The sequence below is a fragment of the Mya arenaria genome, chromosome 9, assembly GCF_026914265.1.
Source record: "Mya arenaria isolate MELC-2E11 chromosome 9, ASM2691426v1".
NCBI classification, from domain to species: domain Eukaryota; kingdom Metazoa; phylum Mollusca; class Bivalvia; order Myida; family Myidae; genus Mya; species Mya arenaria.
Genome location: NC_069130.1, coordinates 30,831,525 through 30,857,079, shown reverse-complemented (window position 1 = coordinate 30,857,079; position 25,555 = coordinate 30,831,525). Strand labels below are relative to the sequence as shown.

Sequence of the window (25,555 nt, the reverse complement as noted above, 5' to 3'; positions counted from 1 at the left end):
GGCTGTACTACTCACCCTGGGTTTGGGGTTAAAGTTTTATGGCAAGTTGGCATTTTCACTAATATAACTGCAAAACACCTCATTCAATTCACTTAATATTTTACACTTGTTCAGGACCATCATACAATGAGTTTAATTCCATATCTCCTAGATTACAATTATGACCCCTGATTGAGTTTGGTTTAAGGGCACATTGTGTCAGGTTTAAGTTTAATTACTATTAACTTCTATACCCTTCATCAATTGACTTCACACAATTATCATCTTACAATTTGGTTACATAACTCCATTCTAACCTATATACAAATTATGGCACTTGATTTCCTTTTTTTTATCTTTTCGTTTTATTGCTTTTGACAGGAACATATTTGATATTTTTAACCAGATTTTCATAAAATGAAATTAAGAGTTATTAGAATGGCATACACTGTTGTTGATGGGTCGGCAACGTCAAACTCATCTATGGTATCAATATTTTTTTAGTTAGGTTTTTCATATGATGACCAAACTTAGCATATAGGAAAAGTTTTGGAAGAACCAGGGGCATAGCTTCCTATAGGCCGTGTAGGCCACGGCCTACACAATTTTCAGAAAACAAATAATTTGCAATAAAAACTTAATTAATATATCGGAAACCGGGTATTTCAAATATATCGTTTTCCTTTTCACTAAAATACACATGCATACGAGTCGGACATTAATGTTACGTATATAATTTGTCGAAATTTGCACTGCGCTTTGATGCTGTTCATTATATAAAACATTTATTTAAGGTAAAACATATTGATATCGTTACTCTCATTAATGTTTTTACAACAAAGAAATAAACACTAAAACGCACCCAAGACCACCTAGCTAAAACGAAATCCCGGGGATGCATGCCCTCGTGACCCCCCACCTCCGCAGAAAGTGGCCTACACATATTCTTTCGTCAAGCTACGCCCCTGAGAACTTTCATAGGATTGCGTTTGGGGCCCCCAGGGTCAAGGTCAAGGCAGCTGTTACTAAAAATAGAAAAATTGTTGGAACTGAATAACGTTATAAGGGTTGACATATTGCAACCAAACTTAGTATTCAGAAAGGGTTTATAAAGACCATTGATGGGATTGTGTTCGGGGCTCCAAGTGTCATGGTCAAGGTCAAGGTCACTGTTATTAAATATTAAAAATGGTAAGTATTGAATAACTTTTTTGGGGTTGACATTTGCATCCAAACTTGGTATATAGGAAGAGTTTGTGGGGACCTTTAAAGGGATTGCGTTTGGAGCCCCTAGGGTCATGGTCAGTTTACTGTTACTGGATTTCACCTTGAAAAGTTTTCTTGTCTGATCAGTGTGCAGGCAACTTAAATAAGTATGTCAGTGTGCGAGCAACTGTATCAAGTCCTGTCAGTTTAAGAGGATTGTTGAAAATTTTAAGCACTACTGGCCAAAGGAAGAAGAACTAGCGCTTTGGGATTGTGCAATGTCCATCATTTGTGTGTCTGTCTGTACATAATTGCTTGTGAATATCAAATTATGCCCCTGGGATCAAAACTAGCCATGCCCCAAGGTTCACAATGCTCCTGTTGACTTGTATAGGGAAATCATTGAAAATCCTCTTGCCTGAAATTGCAAGTCCCAGGCCTTTAAAGCTGCACTCTCACAGAATTACTGTTTTCCACCTTTTTTATTTTTTTGTCTTGGAATTAGCAAATTTGTTCGTAAATATCTGCAAACCAATGATAAAAGACTGTTGACAAAAGATCAGATTGCAGATTTTCATATTTCCATTCCAATTTTAATGTTTTAGGGCTTAAACCGTTACTAACATTTTCCACCTTTTTTTTAAACTAATGGTTTAAGAAAAATGCATAAAACATCAATTTTGGAGAGGAAATATGAAAATCTGCGATCTGACTTTTTGTCATCAGTCTTTATCAGTGATTTTCAGATATTTAAGCAAAAAAACTGCTTGTTCCAAGACAAAAAATAAAAAAGTTGACAAAACGGTAAATCTGTGAGAGTGCAGCTTTAAGAAATTTTGTATGTAGCATCATATTGTGGTCCTCTACCAAGATTCATTAAATCATGCCAGTGGGATCAAAGCTGGCCCCATCCTTTTTCTTATTTTTAAAGCTACAGCAAAGAAATTTGGACCATGTGCACACTTTTGAAAACAAACATCAATGTTAGGCTTAAATAACCTTGACTGTGACCTTTTTGACTTATTTTCTTAATTTGGAAGCTACTGCAATAAAATTTAGACCATGTGTACAGTTTTGTCAACGAATATCAATGTTGTCCACAGATGACCTTGACCTTTTGACATATTTTCTGTCTTTTTGAAGCTTCAGCAATGAAATTTGACCATTGTGTCAGTTTTGAAAACAAATATCAATCTGATTCTTGGGAGTCCTTGACTGTGACCTTTTGACCCTTTCTTATTTTCGAAGCAACGGCAAAGCAATTTGGACCATGTGTAAAATTTTGAAAACAAACATCAATGCTTTGCTTGGATGACCTTGATTTTGACCTTTTGACCTACTCTCTTATTTTTGAAGTTACAGGAATGAAATTTAGCCATCTTTTTAGTTTTGAAAACAAATATCAATCTTGTCTTTGGTAGACTTTAACTGCACCCTTTTGACCTTTTTTTCTATTTTGAAGTTACAGCAATGAAATTTTAAACAATTTTTACAGTTTTGAAAACAATTATCAATGCTGTGCTTGGATGACCTTGATTGTGACCTTTTGACTTTCTTTCTTATTTTTGAAGCTACTGTGATGAAATTTCGACCATGTGTTCAGTTTTGTAGACAAATATTATTTGACCTGTTTACCTACTTACTTATTTTTGATGCTACAGTTAGAAATTTGGACAATAATGTACAGTTTTGCGAACAAAAATAAAGCTTATATATTTGGTGTCATGCATTGTCAAATGTTCTTCTACCAAGATTGTTGAAATTGTAACCCGGGGTTAAGATATTTTATGTTTAACATTGTATAGTGGTAAGAAAGGTCAATAACATTTACTTAGGTGAGCGATTAAGGACAGTTATTGTCTTCTTGTTATATATTCCACTTGTTCATAATCATTTCTTTATCCACACATTTCATTGTTTTTTTTCCCTTTCTAAAATGACCTTTGAATCACATTTTGAGTACCTTTTTGGTGCATTCTTCACTTACATGACAGCTCTTGTTTGAGTGATTGTCTTTTGATGATTTTCATTCCTTACTTTTGTATGGAGCAAAACTTTTGAGGAATTATTTTCATACTTCATATTTAGCTATATATTATTTAGTAGCAGTACACAGGAACCATAATGCTGGCAGCCATTTTTTTAGTTATTGCCCTTTGTTAGTTTTCATATTTTTTGTCTGGAGCATATAAGGTAATGACTTCTAACTTCATATACAGATAGATCTCATTGAGGACAAGTGCACCAGTGCGTAGTAATCATAAATCTGAGTGCAGAATTTTTTGTGTTATTTTCATAATTTCATGACATTCTTTGTCATGAGTATTTTGCAATTTCGTAATGTATTGACTTATATACAAAGAGAAGTTCAGTGCTTATGAACCATTAGTCTTGGTACAGCATATTTTGACTGATCACCCTTTGTTTATTATCATACTTAATTTTTGTCCCAAACATGATTCGAAAGTCCTACAGCTACTTTTTCAAACTTTACATACAAATATATCTCATTTTGATAAGTTCAATATACCGTTAATGACTGGGTATAAGACGGTAGGGGGTATTAGATGCAGGGAAAAAAATCTGTGAAAAGTCCAAGAAAAAAACTTTTAATCTATGTTTTTGGTTAAAAGACGCATAGAAAAGATGTCAAATCGTCTGGCATTTTCGGCCACCATGTTTGTTGACAGTGACAGTTTTTCGTGAAAATGACGATGGTTATCTTTAAAACCATACAATGATAAACTGTCGAGAATGATAAATTAAGTTATGCAACAACCTTATATTATACGGGTTTGTTCTCAAAATGTCAACACCTACAGAAAAGAATAAAGAATGAGACAAAGTTTGAAAAAACGAGACCATTATCACAACAGTATGTAGTATTGGTATGTTAAACAGGATAAAGGCAGTCGAGTTTTTCACACCTTCGAGTACAACTGAAAAAAAATATTTTGACAGTGCCCAACTTTGCTTTTTTTATGCAAGTTTAAATATTGTTCGATTTTATTTATTATTCAAAATAATCTTGAATAACTTTAATCGAAAAATATTTTTGTTTAAATTATAAATGTCTTACGATATACTGTATCCCGATCTTCAACTGCCATTTAACTCTTATATACTCGATCAATATGACCCGAGTAACATCCTTTTCTTCATAAATCTAAACAACTCTCAGCTTGAAATCGACCTCAGAAAAAAGTTAAAAAAATTGTTACTGGGTATTATACCCAGGCATTTTTTTGCATCGAAATCTGAGGGAAAAAAGGGCGTCTAATACCCAGTCATTTACGGTAAGGTAACCATAACTCTTGTTGCGGTATTTTTTTCAATATTGCCCATTCTAAACTTCATACTTATTTTTTGTTTAAAGCATAATTTGAACAGTTTTTGAGTTTTTTATTTCAAACGTTATGCACATTTATATCTTGTTTAGGGGAAGTGCAGTGCAAAGGAACCATAAATCTTGGTGGATTTTTTTTAGTTATTTAGTCCATTGTTAAATTGTAATCTTTTGTTGTCAGGCTATGTTGATTCTGTTCTTAATTGAGCAGAGGATATTGCAATCTGTTCTGCTCTAGTTTTCTTTTGATTTTTTTTAACTCCATAACCTTATCTGTTTTGAGGTATGTTGACTTCAACTGTACAAAAGAAACAATATTTTGTGTTTGGTCAACTAAATTAAGTTTTTTATGTCTTATTACACAGAAGTTGTCATCCTTATTTTTATAAAAATAAATATGATTTTTTACTTAATTGATGCCTTATAACCTACATAAGGCATTTGAGGAGCATACATAGTGCCCAGTGATAGTTCTTATAACAAGATGGTGGTGTAGTGTCTGGGGTTATTAAACACATGCAGTGATAGCTCTAGTTTTTCATGAAAACTTGTTATTGGTGCTAAAAAAATATGAAAGTGCATAAAATCTTCTAATTTTCAAGCTGGGCTGGCCACACGTGTTTGACTGCACAATCATTAAAAATGCATTTCTATTCCATTCTCTGCATGTGGATATCAACGGGTGCCATGATCCATCATCATTCTCTATCTTCTCAGCATATTGAATATGACTGAAACTAATAGCCATAGTCATGCACATCCTTCTCTGCAGGAGGGAATTCACCAGACCCATTAGCTATTAGAGCCAATAGCCATAAGTCATTGCCTACCTTCTCTGCAGGTGAACTCATCTGTAGCCAATAGCCATAAGTTATTCTCTACTTTCTCTGCAGGTGAACTCATCTGTAGCCAATACCCATAAGTCATTCTCTACTTTCTCTGCAGGTGAACTCATCTGGAGCCAATAGCCATAAGTCACTATCTACTTTCTCAGCAGGTGAACTCATCAGTAGCCAATAGCCATAATCATTCTCTACTTTCTCTGCAGGTGAACTCATCTGTAGTCAATAGCCATAAGTCATTGCCTACCTTCTCTGCAGGTGAACTCATCTGTAGTCAGTAGCCATAAGTCATTGCCTACCTTCTCTGCAGGTGAACTCATCTGTAGCCAATAGCCATAAGTCATTGCCTACCTTCTCTGCAGGTGAACTCATCTGTAGCCAATAGCCATAAGTCATTGCCTACCTTCTCTGCAGGTGAACTAATCTGTAGCCAATAGCCATAAGTCATTCTCTACTTTCTCTGCAGGTGAACTCATCTGTAGCCAATAGCCATAAGTCATTGCATACCTTCTCTGCAGGTGAACTAATCTGTAGCCAATATCTATTAGTCATTACCTACCTTATCTGCAGGTGAATTCATCTTGAGCATATAGCCATAAGTTATTCCCCTTCCTTCTCTGCAGGTGAACTCATCTGTAGCCAATAGCCATAAGTGACTATCTACTTTCTCTGCAGTTGAACTCATCTGTAGCCAATAGCCATAAGTCATTCTCTACTTTCTCTGCAGGTGAACTCATCTGTAGCCAATAGCCATAAGTCATTCTCTACTTTCTCTGCAGGTGAACTAATCTGTAGCCAATACCCATAAGTCATTGCCTACCTTCTCTGCATTTGAACTTATCTGTAGCCAATACCCATAAGTCATTGCCTACTATTTCTGTAGGTGAACTCATCTGTAGCCAATAGCTATAAGTCATTGCCTACCTTCTCTGCAGGTGAACTCATCTGTAGCCAATAGCCATAAGTGCCGTAAGTCATTGCCTACCTTCTCTGCAGGTGAACTAATCTGTAGCCAATAGCTATAAGTCATTGCCTACCTTCTCTGCAGGTGAACTCATCTGTAGCCAATAGCTATAAGTCATTGCCTACCTTCTCTGCAGGTGAACTCATCTGTAGCCATAAGTCATTGCCTACCTTCTCTGCAGTTGAACTCATCTGAGGCCAATACCTATAAGTCATTGCCTACCTTTTCTGCAGGTGAACTAATCTATAGCCAATAGCTATAAGTCATTGCCTACCTTCTCTGCAGGTGAACTCATCTGTAGCCAATAGCCATAAGTGCCATAAGTCATTGCCTACCTTCTCTGCAGGTGAACTCATCTGTAGCCAATAGCCATAAGTGCCGTAAGTCATTGTCTACCTTCTCTGCAGGTGAACTTATCTGTAGCCAATAGCTATAAGTCATTGCCTACCTTCTCTGCAGGTGAACACATCTGTAGCCAATAGCTATAAGTCATTGCCTACCTTCTCTGCAGGTGAACTCATCTGTAGCCATAAGTCATTGCCTACCTTCTCTGCAGTTGAACTCATCTGAGGCCAATACCTATAAGTCATTGCCTACCTTTTCTGCAGGTGAACTAATCTATAGCCAATAGCTATAAGTCATTGCCTACCTTCTCTGCAGGTGAACTCATCTGTAGCCAATAGCCATAAGTGCCATAAGTCATTGCCTACCTTCTCTGCAGGTGAACTCATCTGTAGCCAATAGCCATAAGTGCCTTAAGTCATTGCCTACCTTCTCTGCAGGTGAACTCATCTGTAGCCAATAGCCATAAGTGCCATAAGTCATTGCCTACCTTCTCTGCAGGTGAACTAATCTGTAGCCAATAGCTATAAGTCATTGCCTACCTTCTCTGCAGGTGAACTAATCTGTAGCCATAAGTCATTGCCTACCTTCTCTGCAGTTGAACTCATCTGTAACCAATACCCATAAGTCATTGCCTACCTTTTTTGCAGGTGAACTCATCTGTAGCCAATAGCTATAAGTCATTGTCTACCTTCTCTGCAGGTGAACTTATCTGTAGCCAATAGCTATATGTCATTGTCTACCTTCTCTGCAGGTGAACTAATCTGTAGCCAATAGCTATAAGTCATTGCCTACTTTTTCTGCAGGTGAACTCATCTGTAGCCAATACCCATAGGTCATTCTCTACTTTCTCTGCAGGTGAACTCATCTGTAGCCAATAGCCATAAGTTATTCTCTACTTTCTCTGCATGTGAACTCATCTGTAGCCAATAGCCATAAGTCATTCTCTACTTTCTCAGCAGTTGAACTCATCTGGAGCCAATAGCCATAAGTCATTCTCTACTTTCTCTGCAGGTGAATTCATCTGTAGCCAATAGCCATAAATCACTTTCTACTTTTTCTGCAGGTGAACTCATCTGGAGCCAATAGTCATAAGTCATTCCCCTTCCTTCTCTGCAGGTGAACTTAATTGGAGCCAATAGTCATTAGTCATTCCCCTTCCTTCTCTGCAGGTGAACTTAATTGGAGTCATTAGTTATTCCCCTTCCTTCTCTGCAGGTGAACTCAACTGGAGTCAATAGTAATTAGTTATTCCCCTTCCTTCTCTGCAAGTGAACTCAACTGGAGCCAATAGTCATAAGTCATTCCCCTTCCTTTTCTGCAGGTGAACTCAACTGGAGCCAATAGTCATAAGTCATTCCCCTTCCTTCTCTGCAGGTGGATTTCGGCTGCAGCAAATAGTCAGAAGTCATTTTTTACCCTCTCTTTGGGTGAACTGGACTGGAAGCAATAACCATAGTCATTTTTTACCCTCTCTGTAGGTCGATCAAGACTGGAGCCAATAGCCATAGTCATTCTCTCGGTCATCATGTCCCTGGCCTCTTTTCAACTGATTGTAGAATCTGTGCAGCTTTTCATTGGGTTCGCAAAGAATGAAGGCCAGACACCATCGATGGGGATACCGACCATTCTGATTGCTTCTGGAACAGTTGGTGAGTTTACCTCCATGCATGAGCATTGTCCTTTTACCCCCCACTGTTTCAGAACATCTTGTGTCACACATATCTCCCAAAGTATATTAGCTAGAGTGATTAAACTTAACAGGAATATTAAGCAGCATGTGAAGTTGTACACCTGAGGTGTAATGTGTGGCCTGTTGACTAAGTTAAAAATGTATTGTTTCATGCGTTTCTCAAAAAGTATATGACTAAGAGCCACAAAATTTTACAGGAATGTTAACCACCAGATTAAGATGAGCACCTGTGGTTTTCAATATTCCAAAAATGTAGAGTTTAGGTCGTTTTCTATTTTTAAGTATGGCATTAATAGAGCATGGAAACGTCCGTCATGCATATTGCCAAAAGTATGAGAGCCAGAGTCATGAACATTTATGGGGAGACATATATTGTTTTTGCCCTGTCCGTCAAGTCCATCAATTAGTCAGTCTGTCACTATGTCACACTTTGTTTCCGCTCAATAACTATAGAACGCTTGGACCCAGGAACTTCATACTTGGTATGCTAGTTGTTCATGACTTATAGATGACCCTATTGATTTTGGGGTCACTAGGTGAAAAGTCACCGTGGCCTTTAGGTGCAGAAACAGTTTCCGCTCAATAACTAAAGAATGCTTGCACCCAGGAACTTCATACTTATTATGCTAGTTAGTCATGACTAGAAGATGACCCTTATTGATTTTGAGATCACTAGGTCAAAGGTCAAGGTCGCAGTGACCTTGAGGTGAAGAAACAGTTTCTGCTCAATAAATAAAGATCCTTTGGGTCCAGGAACTTCATACTTGGTGTGCTAGTTGTTCATGACTAGAAGATGACCCCTATTGATTTTGAGATCAAAAGGTCAAAGGTCAAGGTTACCTTCAGGTAAAAAACGATATGTTGGCGGTGACTTTAAGCTTAAAAATGGTTTCTGCTCAATAACTAAAGAACACTTGTACCCAGAAACTTAATACTTGGTATACTAGTTGGTCATGACTAGTAGATGACTCCTATTAATTTTAAGATCAGAAGGTCAAAGGTCTAGGTCACTGTGACCTTGAGGTGAGAAAAAGTTTCCGCTCAATAACTAAAGAACGCTTGCACCCAGGAACTTCATACTTATTATGCTAGTTAGTCATGACTAGAAGATGACCTTATTGATTTTGAGATCACTAGGTCAAAGGTCAAGGTCGCAGTGACCTTTAGGTGAAGAAACAGTTTCTGCTCAATAAATAAAGATCCTTTGGGTCCAGGAACTTCATACTTGGTATGCTAGTTGTTCATGACTAGAAGATGACCCCTGTTGATTTTGAGGTCAAAAGGTCAAAGGTCAAGGTTACCTTAAGGTAAAAAACGATATGTTGGCGGTGACTTTAAGCTTAAAAATGGTTTCTGCTTAATAACTAAAAAACACTTGTACCCAGGAACTTAATACTTGGTATACTAGTTGGTCATGACTAGTTGATGACTCCTATTAATTTTGAGATCAGAAGGTCAAAGGTCTAGGTCACTGTGACCTTGAGGTGAAAAAAAGGTTTCCGCTCAATAACTTAAAAATGCTTGCACCCAGGAATTCCATACTTTGTATGCTAGTTGGCCATGACTAGAAGATGACCCCTATTAATTGTGAGATCACTAGGTCAAAGGTCAAGGGCGCAGTGACCTTGAGGAGATTAAACGATTACTGCTCAGTAACTAAAGATCCTTTGGGCCCAGGAACTTCATACTTGGTATGCTAATTGTTCATGACTAGAAGATGTCCCCTGTTGATTTTGAGATCAAAATGTCAAAGGTCAAGGTTACCTTAAGGTAAAAAATGATATGTTGGCGATGACTTTAAGCTTAAAAATGGTTTCTGCTCAATAACTAAAGAACGCTTGTACCCAGGAACCGAATACTTGGTATTCTAGTTGGTCACTGCTAGTAGATGATTCTTATTAATTTTGAGATCAGTAGGTCAAAGGTCAAGGTCACCGTGACCTTGAGGTGCAAAAAACAGTTTCCGCTCAATAACTAAAGAACGCTTGCACCCAGGAACTTCATACTTTGTATGCTTGTTGGTCATGACTAGAAGGTGACCCCTATTTTGAGATCACTAGGTCAAAGGTCAAGGTCACAGTGACCTTCAGGTGTAGAAACGGTTACCGCTCAGTAACTAAAGAATGCTTGCACCCAGGAACTTCATACTTGGTATGCAAGTTGGTAATGACTAGTAGATAACCCATATTGATTTTTTTTATCAGTCCGTTAGTCCGTCAGTCTGTATGTCACACTTTGTTTCCACTGAATAAATAAAGAATGTTTGCACCCAGGAACTTCATACTTGGTATGCTAGTCGGTCATGACTGGTAGATGACCCTTATCGATTTTGAGATCAGTAGGTCAAGGTCAAGGTTGCTGTGACTTTGAGGTGAAGAATCGGTTACCGCTCAGTAACTAAAGAACACTTGCACCCAAGAACTTAATACTTGGCATGCAAGTTGGTCATGTAGATGATCCCTATTGATGTTGTGATAAGTAGATCAAAGGTCAAGGTCACGATGACCTTGAGCTGAAAAATGGGTTCCAATCAATAATTGAATAACGCTTGCGCCCTGGACTTCATTCAATGCAAACTTTGTTTACATTTTCCAAGATTAACCAACAACACTTTTTTCTCTTCGCTATTTAATACGGGTGAATAAACCAAACTTCACTGTTGGTTTGTCTCCAGTCCAAAATGACAAATTTCATGTCCATTTTTTTCTCAGCTACAACCATATAATAGGGGGAGACAAGCGCTTTTTCAAAAAAGCAATCCCTAGTTTTTACCTGACTTTGAGAAGCTTAATGCCATTGTTCTTAATGTGGAATATGGGTCATTCTTTTTCAGAAGACTGGACTCAACAAAAGGCAAGTATGGCCAATTGCCAATATACCAATAAGCCTGAATGACGTCGACTGATGCAGTCATTTTTGATGAAATTAAATTGTCAAAAAATAATAATCAGTCTAGCGTGGTGTGACATGCAGTCACATACACAACCTCCTTAATTTTCGCACAACTTTTTCTGTACAATTGCTCATGTATTTATTTTTAATTTTCAGTGACCAAGTTTATCCTGTACTTGTTATGTTACTGTCTGGGCCGTAAGAGCATGTCAGTGAGGACTTTGGCACAAGATCATAGGAATGATGTGCTTTCAAACATTGTAGCTGTCATCTGCAGTTACCTTGGTAAAGTTTTCCTCTCTTAAACTAATGTTTTTGTCTTGTTTTTTCTCTGATGCAGCCCTGATCTCACCATCTTTCCATTTTTATGTAAGGCGTTTGCAATGATAGACATTGATCAATGGGTTTAAATTTAAAATAATTAATACTTCATGATATGAAAAACGTTTCAGTTTCAAATATTTGAAGTACTTTTATTTCACCTTGTACTTGATGTAAAGTGCTTAAGATGCAATGACTGTGTTAATGCTATGTGTGTTTGTTTCAGGGTCTAAGGAGTTTATAGGTATTGTAGAGGAAGAAAATGTGAAGTATATTGATCCTATTGGTGCTGTTCTCATTTCCATGTACATCCTTGTCAACTGGTGGAGAACAGGATATGGTAATAATATCTATAGAAGAAATAGCAATTCAAACTAACTTCAACATTTTATGCCCCTGTTGAGTGAGATGGGGCATATGTTGGTTGGTAAATCTATCTGTCTGTCTGTCAATATCTTGTATGCACAATAATATGAGAATGTTTTGATGTAAGACCACGACACTCCACCTGCAGGTCAACCTTGAACAATAGAGTGTCCCTTTATTTGGGGTCAGTTGATCAAAAGTCAAGGTCACATGGTCAATGTTATTTGGAAGACTTTTTCCCCACAAAATGCCTGCATAGTTGAGGCAAATCGATGAAACTGCACATGAAGGTTGCCTTAACCAGTACACTTTGGAGGCAGTAGATCAAAAGTCAAGGTGATTACCAGTGTTATGGAAAAAAAATACTTATGAACGTTTTAACTTAGGACCATGAAACTTGAAACTGGTATGTTGCCCTCCACCAGTAGCTGGCCCATGTAGAACATATTTCTGACAAATGGCGCACATAGGACATACTATTTTACTAACATTTCAAACATTCATGAACATTCATGAATCACCTATTGTGATTTATATCTAAATATCTGCCCCAAACAAACATTCTGTATGGAGGTTGCATGATGGGGGGTAGTCTTCATTTCTGTCATAGCTGGTGTTTGGTTTTCCTAAACTTATAGAGTTTACCTTAATAAGCACAGGTACCATGGTCCAAAATCATCAATCTCTTTTCTAGAACAATTAAAATTGTCTTTTCACACAAAACTAGCCATAAATAGCAGGGATGATGCTAGGCTATATTGATGTGCAGACCTGTCCTGTTAATTACACAAGGAACATTTTTCAATGCCTGTATAAGTTTATTTTTGCATATTTAAGACTAAAAAGCACAAATTCTGATGTGCTGTTATCATTCTGTGTCATATGTGCAGGGCTGGTTATCACTGTGTCAAATATCAACTGCGGTGTGCAGACATTGTTATACACTATTTTGAGTCACATATCAATGGATGAAATGGATGGCTAGCTATGCATCAGTCTGTGTCATATTTCAAAAGCTATGTGGGCTAGCTATGCGCCATATATCAATAGCTGTGTGCAAGACTAATTATGCACCATTTCATGTCATATCAATAAGTGTGTGAAGGGCTGGTTATGCACCATTCTGTGTCATATATCAACAGCTGTCGGCAGGGCTAATTATGCACCATTCTGTGTCATATATCAATAGCTGTCAGCAGGGCTAATTATGCACCATTCTGTGTCATATATCAATAGCTGTGTGAAGGGCTAATTATGCACCATTCTGTGTCATATATCAATAGCTGTTGGCAGGGCTAATTATGCACCATTCTGTGTCATATATCAATAGCTGTTGGCAGGGCTAATTATGCACCATTCTGTGTCATATATCAATAGCTGTTGGCAGGGCTAATTATGCACCATTCTGTGTCATATATCAATAGCTGTCGGCAGGGCTAATTATGCACCATTCTGTGTCATATATCAATAGCTGTTGGCAGGGCTGGTTATGCACCATTCTGTGTCATATATCAATAGCTGTCGGCAGAGCTAATTATGCACCATTCTGTGTCATATATCAATAGCTGTCGGCAGGGCTAATTATGCACCATTCTGTGTCATATATCAATGGCTGTTGGCAGGGCTAATTATGCACCATTCTGTGTCATATATCAATAGCTGTCGGCAGAGCTAATTATGCACCATTCTGTGTCATATATCAATAACTGTTGGCAGGGCTAATTATGCACCATTCTATGTCATATATCAACAGCTGACGGCAGGGCTAATTATGCACCATTCTATTTCATGTATCAATAGCTGTCGGCAGAGCTAATTATGCACCATTCTATTTCATATATCAATAACTGTTGGCAGGGCTAATTATGCACCATTCTATGTCATATATCAACAGCTGACGGCAGGGCTAATTATGCACCATTCTATTTCATGTATCAATAGCTGTCGGCAGAGCTAATTATGCACTATTCTATTTCATATATCAATAGCTGTCGGCAGAGCTAATTATGCACCATTCTATTTCATATATCAATAGCTGTCGGCAGAGCTAATTATGCACCATTCTATGTCATATATCAATAGCTGGGTGAAGGGCTGGTTATGCACCATTCTGTGTCATATATCAATAGCTGTGTGAAGGGCTGGTTATGCACCATTCTGTGTCATATATCAATAGCTGTGTGAAGGGCTAATTATGCACCATTCTGTGTCATATATCAATAGCTGTCGGCAGGGCTGGTTATGCACCATTCTGTGTCATATATCAATAGCTGTGTGAAGGGCTGGTTATGCACCATTCTGTGTCATATATCAATAGCTGTGTGAAGGGCTGGTTATGCACCATTCTGTGTCATATATCAATAGCTGTGTGAAGGGCTGGTTATGCACCATTCTGTGTCATATATCAATAGCTGTTGGCAGGGCTAATTATGCACCATTCTGTGTCATATATCAATAGCTGTCGGCAGGGCTAATTATGCTCCATTCTATGTCATATATCAATAGCTGTCGGCACGGCTAATTATGCATCATTCTATGTCATATATCCATGATGGGCTGGTTGTGCTCTATTATTTGTCTATATTAATAGAGTTGTGCATTGCTAAGTTTTTGACACATGTTATTAGCCTATGTATGGGGCAAGTTGTCACTGTGTCACATATCCCTGTGAAGGGTTAGATACGAACCATTCTGTGACATATGTATCGATAGCTTTGTGTGGGGCTAGTAATGCTCCATTCTGTGTCATATGTTTACCGCTAAATGTGAATGGCTTATTATCACTGTGTCATATATCAATAGCTTTGTGTGAGGCTAGTTCAACAAATTCTGTAGAATATATCAATAGCTATGTGAAGGGCTAGTTATCACTGTGACATCAATAGCTGTATGAATAGATATGCATTGTTTTGTGTCATATATCAATAGCTGTGTGAATTGCTAGATATGCATCATTGTGTGTCATATATTAATACCTGTGTGTATGGCTAGGTATGTACCCTATTGTGTCATATATCAACAGCTGTGTGTAAGGCTACATATGTTACCTACTGTGTCATTTATCAAAAGCTGTGTGTAGGGCTAGGTATGTACCATACTGTGTCATATATCAACAGCTGTGTGTACAGCTAGGTATATGTTAGATAGCGATAGCTGTGTGAATGGCTAGATATGCATTGTTTTGTGTCATATATCAATAGCTTTGTGAATTGCTAGATATGTAACACTTTGTGTCATAAATCAATAGCTATGTGTAGGGCTAGGTATTTAACCTACTGTGTCATATATCAATGGCTGTGTTAACAGCTAGGTATGTAACCTAATGTGTCATATATCTATAGCTGTGAGTAGGTCTAGGTATGCTCCTACTGTGTTATACATAAATAGCTGTGTGTTCAGCTAGGTGTTTAGCCTACAGTGTCATATATAAATTAGGAATGGCAACGAGTAGTAACATTAATACTCGAGTACTCGGACGATCGTTCGATCGAGTACTCGGGTACTCGATTACTCGGAAAAATTGAATATGTGTTCACGAAGACAAGATTGTGTATACATGTATCGTTAATGACGTATATTGTGCGTTGGTCATATTATTGGTCATTTTCACCTTTAAAGTAAACTTTCATTACGTATTTTAACAAAAAAATAATATAAAAAGAAAACAAATGTTGTTTCAGGCTTTTAATTTGTCTTATATGTTTTATCTTATACAAGTATGCACTGCAGAAATGAACAACAATCAAAATTACAATGAACGAAAATTAATAGCATACATAAAAAAAGAGAACGAAATTCAATACAAAGTTCAGTTGTTTACTCTACATTTTTTTTTTAATGGTAATTTTTCGTACTGTGTAATTGTTGTTTACCTCATTAATATTCATAATTCTTGATTTAAAATATCAACCAATCAATTGTGATAATCATTGCAAAAATACGCCCATTAAGAAATCAGTTCTCATCGGTCGATACTGTTTCGCTCGTTAGCGTCCATTGTTTGGTAAAAGGTTTCTAATTGGTATACAATAGAATGTGTAGGTGAAAGTACCGCTATCAAAACTTCGCTAATTGATATCAGTGCTAATTTGAAATAGGGGTCCTTTGTTGACCGATTGCAACTATTACAACAACTGTCAACTAATTGATTGAGGTCAATTGTGTACACAGCGGGGATTAGTGGGACCGTAAATTGTCCTCTTGGCAACTAAACAGATCTGATATTTTGTCTGTAAATCGTGTATTTGGTGTTTTTTATAGATTAAAAAAAAAATCCGAGTACTCGAGTAGTAATTTGGTACTCGAGTACTCGGACGTTCTATCGAGTACTCGGGTACTCGTTGCCATCCCTAATATAAATAAATGTCGGTTTGGCAAGGTGTGTACCCTACTGTGTCATATATTAATAGATTTTTGTAGAGCTAGGTATGTACCCTACTGTATCATATATTAATAGATGTGTGGGCTATTTGTCTACCCTACTGTGTCATATATCAATAGATTTGTGTAGGGCTGTGTGTAGAGCTAGTTGTGTACGCTACTGTGTCGAATATCAATAGCTGTGTGTTGGGCTAATTGTGTACTTTACTGTGTCATATATTGGTAGCTGTGTGTAGGGCTATTTGTGTACCCTACTGTGTCATATATCAATAGATTTGTGTAGGGCTATGTATGTACCCTACTGTGTCATATAACAATATATTTGTGTAGAGTTATGTATGTACCCTACTGTGTCATATAACAAAATACTTGTGTAGGGCTAATTGTCTACCCTACTGTGTCATATATCAATAGCTGTGTGTAGGGCTGTGTGTAGAGCTAGCTGTGTACCCTAGTTTGTCATATATCAATAGATGTGTGTAGAGCTAGTTGTCTACCCTACTGTGACATATATCAATAGATGTGTGAAGGGCTAGTTGTGTACCCTAGTTTGTCATATATCAATAGATGTGTGTAGAGCTAGTTGTCTACCCTTGTGTGTCATATATCAATAGATGTGTGTTCGGCTAGTTGTGTACCCTACTGTGTCATATATCAATAGATGTGTGTAGGGCTAGTTGTGTACCCTACTGTGTCATATATCAATAAATGTGTGTAGAGCTAGTTGTGTACCCTAGTTTGTCATATATCAATAGATGTGTGTTGTGCTAGTTGTGTACCCTACTGTGTCATATATCAATAGATGTGTGTAGAGCTAGTTGTGTACCCTACTGTGTCATATATCAATAGATGTGTGTAGGGCTAGTTGTGTACCCTACTGTGTCAAATATCAATAAATGTGTGTAGAGCTAGTTGTGTACCCTAGTTTGTCATATATCAATAGATGTGTGTTGGGCTAGTTGTGTACCCTACTGTGACATATATCAATAGATGTGTGTAGGGCTAGTTGTCTACCCTACTGTGTCATATATCAATAGATGTGTGTAGGGCTAGTTGTCTACCCTACTGTGTCATATATCAATAGACATGTGTAGAGCTAGTTGTGTACCCTACTAGAAAGTCTGGAATTTGTAAAAAAAAACTTGAAAAAAGTCGGGAAAAAGTCTGGAATTTTACTTGCAGAAAAATGTGGGAACCCTTTGTCATATATCAATAGATGTGTGTAGAGCTAGTTGTGTACCCTACTGTGTCATATATCAATAGATGTGTGAAGGGCTAGTTGTGAACCCTACTGTGTCATATATCAATAGATGTGTGTAGAGCTAGTTGTGTACCCTACTGTGTCATATATCAATAGATGTGTGTAGGGCTTGTTGTGTACCCTACTGTGTCATATATCAATAGATGTGTGTAGAGCTAGTTGTGTACCCTACTGTGTCATATATCAATAGCTGTGTATAGGTCTAATTGTCTACCCTACTGTGTCATATATCAATAGATGTGTGTTGGGCTAGTTGTTTACCCTAGTGTGTCATATGTCAATAGCTGTGTATAGGGCTAGTTTTCTACTTTAGTGTGTCATATATCAAGCGATGTGTGTTGGGCTAGTTGCCTACCCTACTGTTCCATATATCAATAGCTGTCATCAGGGCTAATTATGCACCATTCTATGTCAAATATCAATAGCTGTGTGAAGGGCTAGTTGTCTACCCTACTGTGTCATATATCAATAGATGTGTGTTTGGCTAGTTGTTTACCCTAGTTTGTCATATATCAATGTGTGTATGTTGGGCTAGTTATGCACCATGTCATATCTCAATAGCTGTGTGTACAGCTAAATATCAGTGTTTTGAAATATTGGCCAGTTCACTTGTCAATATATTTTATATTTCAATGAAAGCAACATTTATTTTATGAACTTGTTGCTTCAAACAGATGTGAAAGCCACTTATCAGTATTTACTTGCACAATTCTCCTTCAGCACAAAGTCACGTGATGGCCCCAGTGAGATATGCGTCAGCAGCCCTACTGGTCAATTGCGTTCTAGCCCTTGCTGAGTACACATCAATATTATCTTTACTGTAGAGTGATAGCTCATAGTGGTTATAAGAATTAGTGATACATTGGATTTATAAAATGTTATTTATGAATTTAAATAATTTTAGTTATAATAATTGTAGTTTTTAATTAGACACTTGGAAATAAACAGTTATTGTGTATCACACTAATCATGGATGGTGGTATTTTGCAAAAAATATCACAAGAACTTTGTCCAACTGTAACAGACATACCCTGTAATCAGGAACAGTTCGGACGTGCCTAAACGGGATAATTCTCGGGCACCACAGAATGATTTGTTGGCCATTCAGAAAGGCCAATAGGAGCAAATTGCATTAATGCAAGAGATGATTCAAAATTTTGCGCATTTGAAGTCAGACGTTGATCGACTTCGCAAACAAATGCAAGAACCATGCGATTAGAGTGAAGACGAGTCTTCCTCAATGCCAACGCCTGATGTCGCTGACCAGGCCAGCTGCAGCCAGCCAGTTACGGCGGCTGGTATATTTGAGGACATTGCCGCGGCTTTCTCATTGAATGAAGCTAAAGGCTCACCAGTTTCGGGACCTCTTGCCAGTTTGACGGACAAAATCATTGACAAGACAATGGAAGACAAAAAACGGTATGATTTGGCAGATAAGTACCCCGTGCCAGAAAACGTCACGAAGTTAAATCCTCCTAAAGTAAATCCTGAAATATGCAGAATAATTGAAGCGAAAACGCGTTCAAAAGACGTGAAGCTTCAAAAGATTCCGCAGTTCACACTAAGAGCTATGATGCCGATCATGCAGGTGATTGATAGCTTGGTTGCAGGACGGGATTGCCAGGAGAGTTTGAATTTCGATGAACTTGTCACAAAATTAGTGGATGCCGTAGCACTGACTGCCGTGGGAAATGCAGATGCTAATGCCTGCAGGCGTGAGTCAATCAAGCGCGACTTGAACGAGGAATATCAGGCCATATGTTCCAATACTAATCCAGTCACACAGATGTTATTCGGAGACAATATAACTGATCAGTTGAAATCAATAACTGACTCAAACAAAATTGGATTCAAAGTACGTGCAGGAAAATTCAGGCAGACACCTTACGCGGAAGACCGTACCTACCGGAAATCAGGCTCTTTTTTAGGACAACGACCGTATCCACCGCGTTATCCTCAAAAACAGAGGGGGAGGGGATATCCTCGAGGAGGACCGCACAGGGGACAGTCCAGTGCGACTCCCAAACAACATGCCAAACATTAACCTCAACCTGCAATGTAGCTGAGGTGAGTTACTCTAACATTAACTGCATTAAATTAGCAGGCAGACTAAAGCATTTCGGTACCCAATGGGAACAACTGACCACTGACAAGAGTATTTTAGAGACTGTTTATGCCTGTACCATAGAATTTATTGACATGCCAAATCAGACTCATGTACGTGAAACTAAATTAAATTCAAAAGAGACAATAGTGCTGGATAGAGAAATAAAGGGCCTTTTACTTAAAGGCGTAATTGAGACTACAGAGCATTGTGATGGAGAATTTATCTCAACAGTGTTTTTAAGGCCAAAATCTAATGGTTCATACAGAGTGATATTAAACTTAAAATCTCTTGATGAGTCAATCGAGTACATACATTTTAAAATGGAAAGTTTACATGCGGCTATACGGCTTATAACACCTGGTTGTTTCATGGCGTCAATAAACTTAAAAGATGCATACTATACGGTGAACGTATCTGAGGAATTTAGGAAATATTTGAGATTTATATGGAGAGGTCAGCTTTATCAATATACATGTCTTGCAAACAGAGTAGCCTGTGCACCAAGGAAATTTACTAAACTTCTCAAGCCTGTATTTTCTTGTCTTCGTATGAAAGGTTTTCCATCTGTGGTGTATTTGGATGACTGGTATTTACAAGGCACTACGTACGCGGAGTGTCTAGAAAATGTTTCTGTCACACAAGAGTTGCTTGCTAACATAGGTTTCGTTATAAACAACGAAAAATCAGTGTTTATACCAACACAGGAACTTGTCTTTTTGGGATTCATTCTTAATTCAAATACTATGACCATTTCACTTACAGAACAAAAAGTGCAAACAATAAGGCTAGCTATACAAACTTTACAGAACTCTGCTAATATACAATTAGGCAGGTAGCAGAAATAATAGGAAAAATGATTTCGTATAGTATAGCAATACCTTATGGGATACTTTACACAAAAGTTTTAGAACAGGATAAAACAAGTGCTTTGAAATATAATAAAGGCAATTTTGATTCCCATATGACACTAAGTGCTGAATCTATGATTGATCTAGATTGGTGGTTAAAAGCTGTCAAGAACAGCGGGGGGGGGCCTCTTTACAGGGACATACCAGTGATCTCATTAACAACCGATGCCTCTTCAAAGGGATGGGGGGCAGTATGTGAAGATAACAGTACAGGTGGCCAGTGGACTATAGCAGAAGCTTCTTTTAAAGACAATATCAATTATTTAGAACTAAACGCTGTGTTACTTGGGTTAAAAGCTTATACATTGTGCCTAAGAGAAAAGCATGTCAGAGTAAGAGTAGACAATTCTACTGCAGTTGCATATATCAATCACATGGGGGGTACCCGCTCAAAACAATGCAATGATATTGCATGTGTAATTTGGGAATATGCTTATCAGCATAATATTTGGCTAACTGCTGAGCATGTACCAGGCAAAGATAATTACCTTGCAGATAGAGAAAGTAGAGTATTTCACGACAATACAGAATGGATGCTATCTATTTCTGTGTTTAACAGGATTTCAAAACAGTTTTTTCCACCTGAAATAGACCTGTTTGCTTCTAGGCTGAATCACCAGGTAGACAAATACATTTCCTGGAGACCAGACCCAGGGTCTGCACGTGTCGATGCATTTAATTGGGACTGGTCAAAATATAGATTTTATGCTTTCCCACCTTTCAGTCTGATAGGCAGGGTACTGCAAAAAGTTGCGCACGACAAGGCGGATGGTTTGTTGGTTGTGCCAGATTGGACAATGCAGATGTGGTATCCGGTACTAATGAAAATGTGTGTCGAGTCACCCCGGCGAGTTCCACCACAGAAACGTCTTCTAACATTGCCATATGCGAAAGACAAACTGCACCCATTATGCCAGAAACTAAGTTTGTTAATATGTCATGTGTCAAGGAACAATACAAAGATCAGGGTTTATCAGACAATGCCATTGATGTAATTTTGAGTTCATGGAGGAAATCAACGAAAAAGCAATATACAACGTATATAAATAAGTGGAATATGTATTGCACTGAAAATAATGTTCAAGTCTCTAGTCCAGTTGTATGTGATGTTATCAATTTCCTTGACAAACTTTCTCAGAGGGATTAACTTACAATGTGCTTAATACTGCGAGGAGTGCTATTTCCTCCTTTATTTGTTTACAAAACAGTGAATTCTCAGTTGGAAATCACCCAATTATTTCTAGATTCATGAGAGGGGCTTTTAACATGCGGCTGGCCCTGCCTCGTTATGTAAACACTTGGGATGTGTCTGTTGTAATTAGGTATCTCCAAAACAGCAGTCTCCAACAGAGAAACTGTCTTTTAAGCCACTTACCATGAAATTGGTTATGCTCATGGCCCTTCTTTCTGGTCAAAGAGCCCAATCATTACAGATGTTAGATATTAAGAACATGGGCCATGCGGGAGATACCGTTACAGATTTCATGTAAAGCCAATTACATTTAGACGATATACGTATGATGTTGATTTATGTGTAGTTAAAACCTTAGATGTTTATATAGAACAAAGCAGCGGTAAAAGAGGGGAAGTTAGTGATTTGTTTATTAGTGTCCAAACACCACATAAAGGAGTTTCAACTGAAACTATCTCCAGGTGGCTAAAATCAGTACTAACCAGTGCCGGTATTGACACTAAGCAATTTAAAAAAGGACATAGTGTTAGGTCAGCCGCAACTAGCGCTGCTTTTGGGACAGGCACATCAATACAAACTATAATGAATGCCGCTGGTTGGTCTTCAGAATGTACATTTAATAAATTTTATAATAAACAGTCTTTGACTGATCATAGTTTTGCAGAAGGTGTTTTGAAAGCTGCTGATAATACAAATTCTGTCGATTAATGCAATATTGATTAATATTTTACATGCATTACTGTACATAAAAAATAAACCAAAATAGTTTTCAATGTTCTTGGTTTGTAACGTTTCATGAACACCCTTTAAAATCTCACTGGGGCCATCACGTGACTTTGTGCTGAAGGAGAATTGATCAATTAAACGAAACTTACCTGTAAGGTGAAGTTTGATTGAGATTCTCCGAAGCACAAAGTCATGGTGATGGGCTCAAGTGGCACACCCAAAATGTTCCCTCCCATATATCTTAGTAACTAAAGTACGACTGTGACTACAATGTATGACTGGTGTCCACTCACGGATGTTTTAAAGATTGACCAGTAGGGCTGCTGACGCATATCTCACTTGAGCCAATCACCATGACTTTGTGCTTCGGAGAATCTCAATCAAACTTCACTTTACAGGTAAGTCTCGTTTAATTGATCAATTATTGTTCTCGTTTCAGAACAAATTAAAATGCTAACAGGCCACACTGCTGATCCAAACTTTCTAAGCAAGCTTACATGGATCTGCTTAAATCATCACCAAGAAATTATATACATAGACACTGTTAGAGCTTTTCACTATGGAAATAACTTTCTTGTGGAAGTTGACATTGTTCTGCCAGAAGAAATGTCCTTGAAGGAGGCCCACAATATTGGAGAAGCACTTCAGCAAAAGTTGGAGAAGTTCCCTCGAGTAGAGCGTGCTTTTGTTCATCTTGATTACGAGATAGAGCATAATCCAAATGAAGAACACAAACCTATCTAGGTGATGTTCAAGATACTTTATAAACATGTGTGTACATTAAACTATTAATTATATTATTGGGAAGTACTATGGTCATAATTGTGCTTTCCTACAGTACCATACATTCAATCAATCAATCAATTAAAATGTTTCCATTATAAACAAATTATTTGCAAGAAAGTAACAAGAATAATCATAAATTCATATTTAATATCCATTAGGTGATATTATTGAACAAAGTTGACAGTGAATGTACATTATTGATCAAGGTTGACAGTGTATGTACATTATTGATCAAGGTTGACAGTGTATGTACATTATTGATCAAGGTTGACAGTGTATGTACATTATTGATCAAGGTTGACAGTGTATGTACATTATTGATCAAGGTTGACAGTTAATGTACATTTTTGATCAAGGTTGACAGTGTTTGTTCATTATTGATCAAGGTTGACAGGTGTTGGTACATTATTGATCAAGGTTGACAGTGTGTTGGTACATTATCGATCAAGGTCGACAGGTGTATGTACATTATTGACAGTGTATGTACAATATTGATCAAGGTTGACAGTGTATGTACATTATTGATCAAGGTTGACAGTGTATGTACATTATTAAACAAGGTTGACAGTGTATGTACATTATTGATCAAGGTTGACAGTGTATGTACATAATTGATCAAGGTTGACAGTGTATGTACATTATTGATCAAGGTTGACAGTGTATGTACAATATTGATCAAGGTTGACAGTGTATGTACATTATTGATCAAGGTTGACAGTGTATGTACATTATTGATCAAGGTTGACAGTGTATGTGCATTATTGATCAAGGTTGACAGTGTATGTACATTATTGATCAAGGTTGACAGTGTATGTACAATATTGATCAAGGTTGACAGTGTATGTACATTATTGATCAAGGTTGACAGTGTATGTACAATATTGATCAAGGTTGACAGTGTTGTTACATTATTGATCAAGGTTGACAGTGTATGTACATTATTGATCAAGGTTGACAGTGTATGCACATTATTGATCAAGGTTGACAGTGTATGCACATTATTGATCAAGGTTGACAGTGTATGTACATTATTGATCAAGGTTGACAGTGTATGCACATTATTGATCAAGGTTGACAGTGTATGTACATTATTGATCAAGGTTGAGAGTGTTTGTACATTATTGATCAAGGTTGACAGTGTATGCACAATATTGATCAAGGTTGACAGTGTATGCACATTATTGATCAAGGTTGACAGTGTTGGTACATTATTGATCAAGGTTGACAGTGTATGCACATTATTGATCAAGGTTGACAGCGTTTGTACATTATTGATCAAGGTTGAGAGTGTATGTACATTATTAATCAAGGTTGACAGTTTTGGTACATTATTGATCAAGATTGACAGTGTTGGTGCATTATTGATCAAGGTTGACAGTGTATGTACATTATTGTTCAAGGTTGACAGTGTTTGTACATTATTGATCAAGGTTGACAGTGTATGTACATTATTGATCAAGGTTGACAGTGTATGTACATTATTGATCAAGGTTGACAGTGTATGTTCATTATTGATCAAGGTTGACAGTGTATGTTACATTATTGATCAAGGTTGACAGTGTATGTACATTATTGATCAAGGTTGACAGTGTATGTACATTATTGATCAAGGTTGACAGTGTATGTACATTATTGATCAAGGTTGACAGTGTATGTACATTATTGATCAAGGTTGACAGTGTATGTACATTATTGATCAAGGTTGACAGTGTATGTACATTATTGATCAAGGTTAACAGGTGTTGGTACATAATTGATCAAGGTTGACAGTGTATGTACATTATTGATCAAGGTTGACAGGTGTTTGTACATTATTGATCAAGGTTGACAGGTGTTTGTACATTATTGATCAAGGTTGACAGTGTATGTACATTATTGATCAAGGTTGACAGTGTGTTGGTACATTATCGATCAAGGTCGACAGGTGTATGTACATTATTGACAGTGTATGTACAATATTGATCAAGGTTGACAGTGTATGTACATTATTGATCAAGGTTGACAGTGTATGTACATTATTAAACAAGGTTGACAGTGTATGTACATTATTGATCAAGGTTGACAGTGTATGTACATTATTGATCAAGGTTGACAGTGTATGTACATTATTGATCAAGGTTGACAGTGTATGTACAATATTGATCAAGGTTGACAGTGTATGTACATTATTGATCAAGGTTGACAGTGTATGTACATTATTGATCAAGGTTGACAGTGTATGTGCATTATTGATCAAGGTTGACA

At 37.4% G+C, this 25,555-nt stretch overlaps 1 protein-coding gene across 3 annotated transcripts in view; it reads left to right on the top strand.

The window, feature by feature from the left end:
• LOC128203721 (uncharacterized) overlaps positions 1 to 24,810 on the top strand; it is a 114,807-nt gene extending 89,997 nt beyond the window's left edge. The window contains exons 7-11 of one of the 3 annotated variants that reach the window (XR_008256021.1): positions 8,161 to 8,331; positions 11,421 to 11,549; positions 11,812 to 11,925; positions 22,965 to 23,901; positions 23,932 to 24,810. Coding sequence is in view for 2 of the 3 variants with exons in the window: in XM_052905254.1 (XP_052761214.1) it covers positions 8,161 to 8,331; positions 11,421 to 11,549; positions 11,812 to 11,925; positions 22,965 to 23,269 (719 nt within the window). In the remaining variant the exon portion in view is untranslated. Of the gene's footprint in view, positions 1 to 8,160; positions 8,332 to 11,420; positions 11,550 to 11,811; positions 11,926 to 18,312; positions 18,442 to 22,964 lie in introns of those variants that run through there. The other 2 variants (XM_052905254.1, XM_052905256.1) reach the window with 2 other exon arrangements.
• The last annotated feature ends 745 nt before the right edge of the window (positions 24,811 to 25,555 follow it).